General features: G+C 47.1%; 1 protein-coding gene and 1 non-coding gene across 3 annotated transcripts in view; both read right to left on the bottom strand.

The window, feature by feature from the left end:
- The window catches only part of LOC143805726 (P2R1A-PPP2R2A-interacting phosphatase regulator 1-like), a 50,655-nt gene that overhangs the window by 17,070 nt on the left and 20,967 nt on the right, over positions 1 to 12,618 (bottom strand). The window contains exons 4-7 of one of the 2 annotated variants that reach the window (XM_077285318.1): positions 10,991 to 11,034; positions 10,820 to 10,874; positions 6,291 to 6,392; positions 5,831 to 5,919 (exon numbers count right to left, since the gene is read on the bottom strand). In XM_077285318.1, the coding sequence (XP_077141433.1) occupies positions 5,831 to 5,919; positions 6,291 to 6,392; positions 10,820 to 10,874; positions 10,991 to 11,034 (290 nt within the window). The remainder of the gene's footprint in view (positions 1 to 5,830; positions 5,920 to 6,290; positions 6,393 to 10,819; positions 10,875 to 10,990; positions 11,035 to 12,618) is intronic. The other variant, XM_077285319.1, reaches the window with a different exon arrangement.
- On the bottom strand, positions 6,032 to 6,169 carry LOC143810853 (small nucleolar RNA U109). Its single transcript, XR_013223232.1, has one exon. It is a non-coding gene; the product is annotated as a small nucleolar RNA U109 (small nucleolar RNA).

The raw sequence follows: 12,618 nt of genomic DNA, 5'->3' as shown, positions 1-12,618 counted from the left end.
TTTTAGGTGTGCCTCCTATGCGACACTAAGCAAAAACTGGAGAAGGCTGATGCCGTCCAGGGGTGTATACTGCACAGGAGGAGCCACAGTTAATCTTTTTCAGATTATGCATAGTGTCGCCTCCTAGTGGACAGCAGCATAACACCCATGGTCCTTTGTCCCCCAATGAGGCGACAGAGTAAAATATTTTTGAGGAAAGAAAACACATTTATTATTTTCACGGCTCTGCATTATAAACTTCTGTGAAGCACTTGGGGGTTCAAAGTGCTCACCACACATCTAGATAAGTTCCCTTGGGGTTCTAGTTTCCAAAATGGGGTCACTTGTGGGGGGTTTCTACTGTTTAAGCACATCAGGGGCTCTGCAAACGCAACGTGACGCCCACAGAGCATTCCATCAAAGTCTGCATTTCAAAACGTCACTACTTCCCTTCCGAACCCCGACGTGTGCCCAAACAGTGGTTTACCCCCACATATGGGGTATCAGCGTACTCAGAAGAAACTGGACAACAACTTTTGGGGTCCAATTTCTCCTGTTACCCTTGGAAAAATAAAAAATTGTGGGCCAAAAAATCATTTTTGAGAAAAGAAAAATTATTTTTTATTTTCATGGCTCTGCGTTATAAACTTCTGTGAAGCACTTGGGGGTTCAAAGTGCTCACCACACATCTAGATTAGTTCCTTGGAAGGTCTAGTTTCCAAAATGGGGTCACTTGTGGGGGAGATCCAATGTTTAGGCACACAGGGGCTCTCCAAACGCGACACGGTGTCCACTAATGATTTGAGCTAATTTTCCATTCAAAAAGCCAAATGGCGCTCCTTCCCTTCCAAGCCCTGCCGTGTACCCAAACAGTGGTTTACCCCCCACATATGAGGTATCAGCGTACGCAGGACAAATTGGACAACAACGTTCGTGGTCCAGTTTCTCCTTTTACCCTTGGGAAAATAAAAAAAAATTGTTGCTAAAAGATCATTTTTGTGACTAAAAAGTTTAATGTTCATTTTTTCCTTCCATGTTGCTTCTGCTGCTGTCAAACACCTGAAGGGTTAACTTCTTGAATGTGGTTTTGATCACCTTGAGGGGTGCAGTTTTTAGAATGGTGTCACTTTTGGGTACTTTCAGCCATATAGACCCCTCAAACTGACTTCAAATGTGAGGTGGTCCCTAAAAAAAATGGTTTTGTAAATTTTGTTGTAAAAATGAGAAATCACTGGTCAAATTTTAACCCTTATAACTTCCTAGCAAAAAAAAAATGTTGTTTCCAAAATTATGCTGATGTAAAGTAAATGTGGGAAATGTTATTTATTAACTATTTTGTGTCACATAACTCTCTGGTTTAACAGAATAAAAATTCAAAATGTGAAAATTGCGAAATTTTCAAAATTTTCGCCACATTTCCGTTTTTTTTTCACAAATAAACTCAGAAATTATCGACCTAAATTTACCACTAACATGAAGCCCAATATGTCACGAAAAAACAATCTCAGAACCGCTAGGATCCGTTGAAGCGTTCCTGAGTTATTACCTCATAAAGGGACACTGATCAGAATTGCAAAAAACGGCCAGGTCATTAAGGTCAAAATAGGCTGGGTCATGAAGGGGTTAATAAAACTTTATATATTTTTACATAACTATGTTGTTGTGGACGCTTTTACTCCGTCTTTTTGTGTTAATATATTGCTCCATGCAATATACTGGGCCACATATATTGCTCCATGCAGTATAATGGGCCACATATATTGCTCCATGCAGTATAATGGGCCACATATATTGCTCCATGCAGTATAATGGGCCACATATATTGCTCCACGCAGTATACTGGGCCACATATATTGCTCCACGCAGTATACTGGGCCACATATATTGCTCCATGCAGTATAATGGGCCACATATATTGCTCCATGCAGTATAATGGGCCACATATATTGCTCCATGCAGTATAATGGGCCACATATATTGCTCCATGCAGTATAATGGGCCACATATATTGCTCCATGCAGTATAATGGGCCACATATATTGCTCCATGCAGTATAATGGGCCACATATATTGCTCCATGCAGTATACTGGGCCACATATATTGCTCCATGCAGTATAATGGGCCACATATATTGCTCCATGCAGTATACTGTGCCACATATATTGCTCCATGCAGTATACTGGGCGACATATATTGCTCCACGCAGTATACTGGGCCACATATATTGCTCCACGCAGTATACTGGGCCACATATATTGCTCCATGCAGTATACTGGGCCACATATATTGCTCCATGCAGTATAATAGGCCACATATATTGCTTCCTACAGAATAATATCCAGCAGGTCAGCTACAGTAGACATTTGGCATTTTGTCAAGGGACAAATATAATTACACTGTGGGACTGAGTTTGGCATGTGAACTCTAAAGCAGTCCTGGGCAAACTGGGCACATCCGGCCCATGGACCGAGACAACCAAAGGGCTGAAACAGTAGCCCATGGGCCGCACCATGCCCTCCCCACCCACCAGCGATCCGCCGCCCGCTGTCACCACTATCTGCATCCTCAGGATGCAAACAGCAGTGAGTACAATTTGTGGAGGACAGGGCCGCCAGATCCATCTTCCACCAATCAGCGCGAGACAGCTGAAGCAATGATGTAATTTCATTGTGCTGTTGCGGAGACTTCACAGTAGACAGGAGCAGAGCGCCGGGGGAATGGGAGTGAGGAGAGTATGTGTTTTGTTTTCATGTGTATGGGATATCTGTATGTATATATGGAGGCTATGCTGGGGCTCACCGTTCATGTAGGAGGCAATGCAAAGGCTCATACGGTATTATATAGAGGATGTCAGCATACTTAATTCTGCTCAATATTAAAGGGGACCTGTTACCCCCCCCCCCCCCCCCAGGCGTTTTTAACTAAAAGAGCCACCTTGTGCAGCAGTAATGCTGCATTCTGACAAGGTGGCTCTTTTAGTTCTGGGTGCTGTAACTGCCGAAATAATCAGCTTTGTAATTTGTCCTAAATACCTTTTCTTCAGTCAAGGAGGCAGGCCTTTCCCCCCTGCTTCAGACGCCACACAGCTGTCACTCAAATCTTCTTGGCGCCGCCTCTTCACCGCTGTTTTGAAATGAGCCGGCGCCTGCGCTCTTTTCTCCTGCCTTGGGCAGGCGCAGTGAGCACTGCCCGTCTGTCTTCATATGCAGTCCAGCTGACTGCGCCTGTGCGGCCGCCCTGCCTGTGAATCCCAGCCCCGCAGTGTCTTCTTATTTATTCATACTACGGGGCTGGGATTCACAGGCAGGGCGGCCGCACAGGCGCAGTCAGCTAGACTGCATATGAGGACGGGCAGCGCTCACTGCGCCTGCACCAGGCAGGAGAAAAGAGCGCAGGCGCCAGCTCATTTCAAAACAGCAGCAAGGAGGTGGCGCCAAGAAGATTTGAGTGGCGGCTGTGTGGCGCCTGCAGCAGGGGGGAAAGGCCTGCCTCCTTGACTGAAGAAAAGGTATTTAGGACAAATTACAAAACTGATTATTTCGGCAGTTACAGCACCCAGAACTAAAAGAGCCACCTTGTCAGAATGCAGCATTACTGCTGCACAAGGTGGCTCTTTTAGGTAAAAACGCCTGGGGGGGGGGGGGGGTTGACAGGTTCCCTTTAAGAGATACAATATAAGTTGTAATTTATATGTTACTTTTAATATTGAGCAGAATTAATTTCAGCCTATTGGTGCAGCCCTCCACAACAGTCTTTCATGTGGCCCTTCGGGCAAATTAACTGCCCACCCCTCTGCTAAAGCCATGTTAAGGTAAATAGGTTTTTTTCCTGCGGATAACCTGCTGCATCTATCAATTCAAGTAAAATGGATACGATTTCATGAAAACTCATGGCCATAGTGCGTTTGTGGACCTTTGCAGTTTTTTGTGTGCATTTTTTTTTCCTTTCCCCTCCCCATTGGCTGCAGTGGGGAGCCCAAAATAATAATAAAAAAAAATGCAAAAAAGCAATTGTGGTTTTTCTTTATAATGCATAATTTTCTGCCCTAAATGCATGAACAAGTGCTATTATATCCAATCTGCACCCAAAAAAAAAAAAAAATATGGAGCAATAATGAGAGCAGATTGCTATTGGGGATTTTGGTGCCATTACCGTCAGAAAAATAAATGGGCCGCATCATGCTCTCCACAACTGCCAGCGATCCGCCATTTTTATCAGTGGGAACAGCCTGAACACATGTGGGGATTTCCTAACAAACAGACAATCTCCACATGTGCTGCGGATGTCTAACAGCCGCGAATTATGCAGCCACAGGGACATAATATGAGCACGCCCAGATGCTCTGATAAGACGTTACCCAAGCACGTTCGCTCATCACTGTTGTCCACTACTTGGTCAAAATGTTTGGCCCCCTAAAATAATAAAGTCTTTACTCCCCTCCTGTGCCAGAGCCGTTCCCACGGTGTCGGCACTCGCTCTCCCCAGGGCTCTCATGCAGTGTAACGTAACGCTGTCACCCAATCAGCGCTCTCATCAAACATGAAGAGGAAGTCAGAGAGCCGCTGCAGCCCGGACTTCCTGTTCATGTTTGATTTATCTGAAGGCGGAAACAGCGACGACAGCCCTGATTGGGCGCCAGCGTCACATGTCATAACACCGTCCCGGGGGGAGAGCAAGTGCCGACACCTTGTGAACGGTGCAGCCACGGGAGGCGAGTAAAGGCTTTATTATTTTATGGGGGCAAAGCTTGGGGTATGACAAGAAGTTGTCCAAGTAGATGGCAAATTATTTAAAAAAAAAAAGGGACCATGCTCTTTAAATGGCTGTCAGTCAAACGAGCATTTGCCCAACAGCTATTTTTCCACATCCCCTTATACACAAGCGAGCATGAGATCAGGGTGAAAAGAATAATCAAAATCCAACCGGTCCAATCATTCTTTCACCCGACAATCTGTTGACAAAAAGTTGAAATACTCACATAAAGAATAAGGCCCACCAGATTCATCAAAGCAATTTTGCCAAAACTCTGGTGTAAATTACTTTGAATAGTTGCTAATTTTTGCTGCAAACTCAACAGTTGTGCAAAAATGTAGCAACTTTTGCAGTTTTCACACCAGTTTTTTTTTGTAGAACCGCCAGGGGCAGGAGTAAAATTTCTGCCATGGCGCAATGGAGTAATACACTACTCGTCACACACTCTAGATTCATGTTGAGGTGTGCACACCATCATGAATCAGGAGCATCCACGAAGCCTCCACATCAGGACTGCCGGGAAAATTGCTACTCTTGATCAATCGGGGCCTAAATGGCTGGTTACTTTAACTGAAATTAGTGGATATGGCTAAAGTTTGTCTAATAGGTGTCAGCACCTTCAGGCCTCGGGCAAACAATGGTATTGTTTATAGGAGTGACTAAAATAGGCAGTGTGGTCCTTGGCCTTATCAAGCAGTCCCTTACACAATGAATAAGATGGAGGACGAGCATGTGCACCTCCACTCTAATCAAGGCTGGGATCTACAGAAGCAGATTCCCTGAATACAGACCTTGTTACATCAGTGCGTTCCCTGAAATTATGAAATTACCTTATTCCATGGACAGGAGATAACTTGCTATCCAGAGAATACTCGTTTTGTGTTCATTTAACAGTGAGAATTTAGAAAATTTGGGAAGTTCTCATTGATTACTACAGTTCATGTGTCTCAGAGAAGACTAGAGCAAATGCCTATTAAACAAAAGACTGCCCAGTGGAAATTAGAGACTGTCAGGATATTAGCTAGGATAAATAAAATATCTATTTTAATGCAGGAACCACAAAGAGGAGTGCACATAGACTTGTGGAAATAAACTTACGTGGTAAAGCGCCTTGTAGGACTAGGGATTGGGCTCGGGGGCAAACCATTGCTGCTCAGACACATTTGTAGAGATGGAGAGAAACACTGCTGTGGGTGACAAAGAAGGTAGTGATTAAGACTGTTACATATCAAAAAAGTAAAAAAAAAAAATATTCATAGCGTGCCAGAGAACAGATCTATTACAATAAAAGGCATAGACATATGTAGGAGTAATATACTTCTTCTCAGCCTGTACTTAGAGGCTGGAAGCCCTGATGACTCCTAGTAATTATATTGCATGGATAGACTCGAGCTGTTCTATGGAAATAAAAGAACACGGTAATATCCAGCCATGCACAATTATGTGATCTCAAGGACAACCCAACACACAAGTAACATTAACAAATGCTGTGATGAGACAAAGTAATCTCTCTGCACATTGGCACGTGACAGCCAAATCTCATCATACCACATATTACCTTTCCTATTCCTCTTGTAGGAGATGGAGCTGGGGATACCGGCGCAAAGTCAACACGCTTCGGCGAAGAAGGTTTGTCCAACTTGTCATAATCATTGTCACTCTGTAAGGGAACGAAAGCTGTTTAAAAAACAAAAACTAAAATGGTCCAAAATCAAAATAAGACAGAAAAAAACCTCTTAAAAAAGGGTTGTCCACTACTTTAGACAACCCCTTCTCAATCGCTATGTTCCCCCTTATGAAGCAGCTATACTCACCTCTGGTGCCAGCACCGTTCCAGCGGTATCTGCCCTGGTTCTTAGCGGCCACTTCACAGTCCCCTTCTTCGGACAAAATTGACAACCGGAGGGAGTCACAGCTCCGGCTGCTCGCTCACTACGTCCGGATGTCATTTATGCCTGAAAGAGGGGACAGTGAAGCGGCTGCTGATTGACTGCAGGGCTCACATGACATTACAATGTCACGCAAGCTCCGAGAGCCAGTATCGACACTGTTGAAACACCGCTGGCACCAGAGTTGACTATAGCGGTTATTATTTTACTTGGGTGGTGTACACAGTGCTTGAGAAAGGGTTGTCATCTTAGTGACCTACCCATTTAAAACCACTCCACCTGATTCTTCACTGCAGCTTACTTAGACCGGTTTATTTTCTTATATTTGATAGAAAATTAGCAAATGCTGCTGTAGGTAAAATTCAACTACTGTGACGTCACTATATGATGTGGTATGTTAACTTACTATTATTATTATTATTTACTAGCTATTGAACCCGTTCTACGCCCGGGTGGCGAGCATTTATATTTGTATATGGTCTCCATCCTGTCATGTGCTGCTCCCATCTTGCTCTCCCATCCTGTCATGTGCTGCTCCATCCTGCGCCCCCATCCTGTCATGTGCTGCTCCATCCTGCGTCCCCATCCTGTCATATGCTGCTCCATCCTGTGCCCCCATCCTGTCATGTGTGTGCCCCCATTCTGTCATGTGCTGCTCCCATCCTGTGCCCCCATTCTGTCATGTGCTGCTCCCATCCTGTGCCCCCATTCTGTCATGTGTGGGCCCCCATTCTGTCATGTGCTGCTCCCATCGTGCGCAATCATTCTGTCATGTGCTGCTCCCATCCTGCGCCCCCATTCTATCATGTGCTGCTCCCATCCTGCGCCCCCATTCTGTTGTAATGTGCTGCACCCATTCTGCCTGTTCCTGTTTCCATTCTGCCATATGTTGCTCCCATCTTTCTCTCTCCGGCTCTACTGCCCGATGGCGGCTGTGCTGAGTGCGGGCGGCTGTGCTGAGTGCGGCCGGCTGTGCTGAGTGCGGCCGGCTGTGCTGAGTGCGGCCGGCTGTGCTGAGTGCGGCCGGCTGTGCTGAGTGCGGCCGGCTGTGCTGAGTGCGGCCGGCTGTGCTGAGTGCGGCCGGCTGTGCTGAGTGCGGCCGGCTGTGCTGAGTGCGGCCGGCTGTGCTGAGTGCGGCCGGCTGTGCTGAGTGCGGCCGGCTGTGCTGAGTGCGGCCGGCTGTGCTGAGTGCGGCCGGCTGTGCTGAGTGCGGCCGGCTGTGCTGAGTGCGGCCGGCTGTGCTGAGTGCGGCCGGCTGTGCGCGGCTGTGCTGAGTGCGGCCGGCTGTGCGCGGCTGTGCTGAGTGCGGCCGGCTGTGCGTGGCTGTGCTGAGTGCGGCCGGCTGTGCGTGGCTGTGCTGGGTGCCGAGTGCTGGGGGGCCTGAGCAGGCGGGGACACCGGCGCGCTGTGGAGGTCAGGTGCCGGAGTCGCCGCTAGCTCAGGCCCCCGGCACTTGATATATTCACCTGTCCCCCCGTTCCACGCTGCTCTGTCCTCCACATCCTTTGGCTGTGACTGTTCAGTCAGAGGGCGGCGCGCATTAAGCGCGTCATCGCGCCCTCTGACCTGAACGTCACAGGCAGAGGATGTGGAGGACAGAGCAGCGCGCATCGGTGGAACAGGTGAATATAGCATACTCACCCTCCTGGCTCATCCCTGCTTCTCCGTTGGAGATAGCGGTGTGCGTTCAGTGCTTACGCATACCGCGATCTCCTGGGAGAGTCACTCTGTGGGGTCCAGACTGCGCCGGCGCTTGCGCCTGCGCAGTCTATAAAGGCTTCGGACAGAGTGACGCTCCCAGTATTATATTATAGATATAGCACCATTGATTCTATGGTGCTGTACATGAGAAGGGGTTACATACAAATTACAGATATCACTTACAGTAAGCAAACTAACAATTACAGACTGATACAGAGGGGTGACGACCCTGCCCTTGCGGGCTTACATTCTACAGGATGGTGGGGAAGGAGACAATAGGTTGAGGGTTGCAGGAGCTCCGGTGTTGGTGAGGCAGCAGCTCCGGTTTTGGTGAGGCAGCAGCTCCAGTAATGGTGAGGAGGCAGCAGGGTCAGTGCAGGCTGTAGCCTTTCCTGAAGAGGTGGGTTTTCAGGTTCCGTCTGAAGGATCTGAATGCGGTTGATAGTCGGACGTGTTGGGGCAAAGAATTCCAGAGGATGGGGGATATTCGGGAGAAGTCTTGGAGGCGGTTGGGTAAGGAGCGAATAAGTGTGGAGGAGAGAAGGAGGTCTTGGGAGGACCGGAGATTATGTGAGGGAAGATATCGGGAGATTAGTTCAAAGATATATGGAGGAGACAAGTTATGGATGGCTTTGTAGGTCAGTATTATTAACTTGAACTGGATATGCTGAGGGAATGGGAGCAAGTGAAGACATTTGCAGAGGGGAGAAGCGGAGGAGTAGCGAGGAGAGAGATGAATTAGTCGGGCAGCAGAGTTAAGGATGGACTGGAGAGGTGCAAGGGTGTTAGCAAGAAGGCCACAGAAAAGGATGTTGCAGTAGTCGAGGCGGGAGATGATGAGGGCATGCGCAAGCATTTTAGTAGGTTGAGGAAGGGACGGATTCAGGAAATATTTTTGAGCTGGAGGCGACAGGAGGTGGAAAGAGCTTCGATGTGCGGTTTGAAGGACAGGGCAGAGTCAATGGTTACTCCGAGGCAGCGGACTTCCGGCATGGGGGAAAGCGTGATGTCGTTAATTGCGATAGATAGGTCAGGTAAGGAAGATCTATGAGATGGAGGAAAGATGATGAGTTTGGATTTGTCCACATTGAGTTTGAGAAACCGAGAGGAGAAGAAGGAGGATATGGCTGATGGACACTCCGGGATTCTGGACTTACTATGGTGTATATTAGTCTACGTTCACATTAGCGTTCGGCGCCGCAGCGTCGCCGCATGCGTCATGCGCCCCTATATTTAACATGGGGGCGCATGGACATGTGTTGTGCTGCGTTTTGCGATGCATGGCCGCAAGCGTTGGGCGCAGAGAACGCAACAAGTTGCATTTTTTTTGCGTCCAACTTTCGGCAAAAAAGGACGCATGCGTCGCAAAACGCAGCGTTTTAGCGTGCGTTTTGTTGCGGTTTTGTTTGCGTTGTGCGTTGCGTCGCCGACGCAGCGGCGCACAACGCAAATGTGAACGTAGCCTTAAAGGGGTCTCACAAAAAGTGCTGCTCAAAAATCAATAAAGCATGTGCAAAGAAGTGTATTTACAATATACATCGATTAATAATAATGTGTTTTGTATGCAAATTACATTTACATCTGTAATAGAGCCCAATTCTATTTCTCCTACGGTTGGTGTGCAAATCAGATCACCCTTCAGCGGTGAGCACGCAGACTCTGCGGCGAGCGCGAAGAGGCTCTGCAGTGAGCGCATGTGCTGTGTAGTGATCTGACAGTAAGATGTCAAATACTACGAAGTAATGAGAGAGAAACAACTCCATGTGAAGCAGATGTAACAAGCGAAGAAGAAAAACAGAAGGATTGATTGGATGGGCGACAACGAATGAAAAGTGCACTGGAGAGTGACATTAGTTTGCATCGATATCGTTAGAGCAACAATCATTTCCATTTTCATTTCATCAGTCAATAGTACAGGTGAAGTTAAGGGATTTTGAATAAATCAGATTTTTTTCCTCCTCCAGTACTGGTCAGTCTCAAAATTCTCGGCTAAAATCTGTATTCAGTGAAGACAGATTTTTAAATTACTGAAATGAAGATTCCATCAGTAGCAACTGTCATTTTCTAAATAAGGGGAGGAGCTAGAAGCAAAGCCCCGCCTTCTCTCCGCCTGTACAGAATCTTACCACCAGTAGTAACTGCTTTCTCCTATCTCAGTAATAGGAAAATCCGCCGTCACTGAAGACAAATATTACACGTGAATTGAGAATTTTGACAATGAATGATCAGTTCAGGTGGAGAAAGAAGCAGATTTCTCTAAAAATATATATTACAAAGTTGCTTATTTTCACATGTACTATTTATTTATACTAAATAAAATAAAACGATGGTTACTATTGATATGGGCAATTCCAGACATGTATTTAGTCGGACAACACCTTTAAGTCTAATCCATGATTTACGTTTTATTTTTGGATGGTGGAAATTTTTTCTCAGTAATAAAAGCACACAAGCAAAGAAAGAAGAAGAAAGTATACATAGAGAAATAAGTGCCTACCAGGGTAAAGCTTTCTTCCCAGGATAAGCTCATCTGCATTGCCGTCTGTACTTCACTAATAAATGAAACACAGTATTACGACCTCAGCAAATTAGCCGATTTCGATCAATACTAAGAAGTGGCTCAAAAATGAGCACAAAGTTACTTTATCAAACGTTTATTCCAACTTACCGCTCACGAGCAGTTTCTCGATTCATTAAGTCAACACCTTCCTCCTTTATAAATAAATGATGCAAGTCAGCCATGTATAGATTGCAGATTTCATACTAAATGACTGTGCAGACATGTTTCCAACTTTTTTTGGGTGAGTGGGGGGATGGTTTTAAACTGGGGGAAGTAGAGCACTTGGCTAGCTCAGTCAGTCCCACAGACAATGAAAAAAGAAGATCGTTGTGTACTCACCGTAAAATCTCTTTCTCTTAGCCTCTAATTGGGGGACACAGGACCATGGGTATTATGCTGCTGTCCACTAGGAGGCGACACTATGCATAATCTGAAAAAGATTAAGTGTGGCTCCTCCTCTACAGTACACACCCCTGGACGGCATCAGCCTTCTCCAGTTTTGTGCAAAAGCATTAGGAGGAACGTAACATGAATAACATAGACATGCCTATAAGAAGGCCACTATGCACAAGCTCAAGAACAATATGAGAACTCAACAGTTACAACGGCCCGGAAAGGGCAACAGGGTGGGAGCGGTGTCCCCCAATTAGAGGCTGAGAAAGAGATTTTACGGTGAGTACACAAAAATCTCCTTTACTCTGTCGCCTCATTGGGGGACACAGGACCATGGGACGTCCCAAAGCAGTCCCTGGGTGGGAAGCAATGGACGAATATTGTGCAGACAGGCTCCTAAACTTGGGGCACCGCCGCCTGCAGAACCCGTCTACCCAGGCTCGCATCCGCTGAGGACTGAGTATGAACTCTGTAGTGTTTAGTAAACGTGTGTAGGCTAGTCCAAGTGGCCGCCTTACACACCTGTTGTGCCAAAGCCTGGTGCCGAATGGCCCAGGAGGCCCCCACCGCCCGTGTAGAGTGTGCCGTAATACCGGCTGGAAGAGGAGAATTCTTAAGGCGGTAGGCCTCTTGTATGGTGGATTTGATCCACCTGGCAAGGGTAGCTTTGGAAGCCGGCAGACCCTTGCGGCCGTCTTCTGGAAGAAGGAAAAGAGAATCAGACCTCCGGAAGGACGCAGTCCTAGACACGTATATACGCAATGCCCTGACAAGGTCAAGCGTATACAGAGCCTTCTCCACTCTATGAACCGGGACCGGACAAAGGGAAGGCAGAGAAATTTCCTCATTGAGGTGGAAGGTGGACGGTGGACACAACCTTCGGAAGGAAGGATGGGACCGTACGGAGGACTACCTTGTCCTGGTGAAAAGCCAGTAAGGCCATCTGCAGGAGAGTGCTGTCAGTTCAGACACCCTGTGTAGCGAGGTGATTGCCACCAGGAAAACCACCTTCTGGGATAGAAGGCGGAGCGGGACCTCCTCAAGAGGTTCGAAGGGTGGTCCCTGCAATGCTGTCAGGACCAGGTTGAGGTCCCACGTTTCTAGTGGTCGTCTGTAGGGGGGAACCAATCGGGAAACCCCCGGAAGGAATGTCCTTACTTGCGGCTTGGTAGCAATGCGCCTTTGAAAAAGCACTGAGAGGGCTGACACCTGGCTCTTAAGCAAGCCCAGGGACAGCCTGACCTCCAGACCCGATTGAAGGAAACCAAGTAATTTGGGGAGGGAATAAGTGAATGGGGTCTGGCCACGAGATTCGCACCAAGTAAAGAAAGCTTTCCAGGTAC

This window comes from Ranitomeya variabilis, chromosome 2 (assembly GCF_051348905.1).
Source record: "Ranitomeya variabilis isolate aRanVar5 chromosome 2, aRanVar5.hap1, whole genome shotgun sequence".
Taxonomy (NCBI): Eukaryota; Metazoa; Chordata; class Amphibia; order Anura; family Dendrobatidae; genus Ranitomeya; species Ranitomeya variabilis.
Note: the sequence above shows the minus strand (reverse complement) of the source record. Positions and strands in the feature narration are given on the sequence as shown.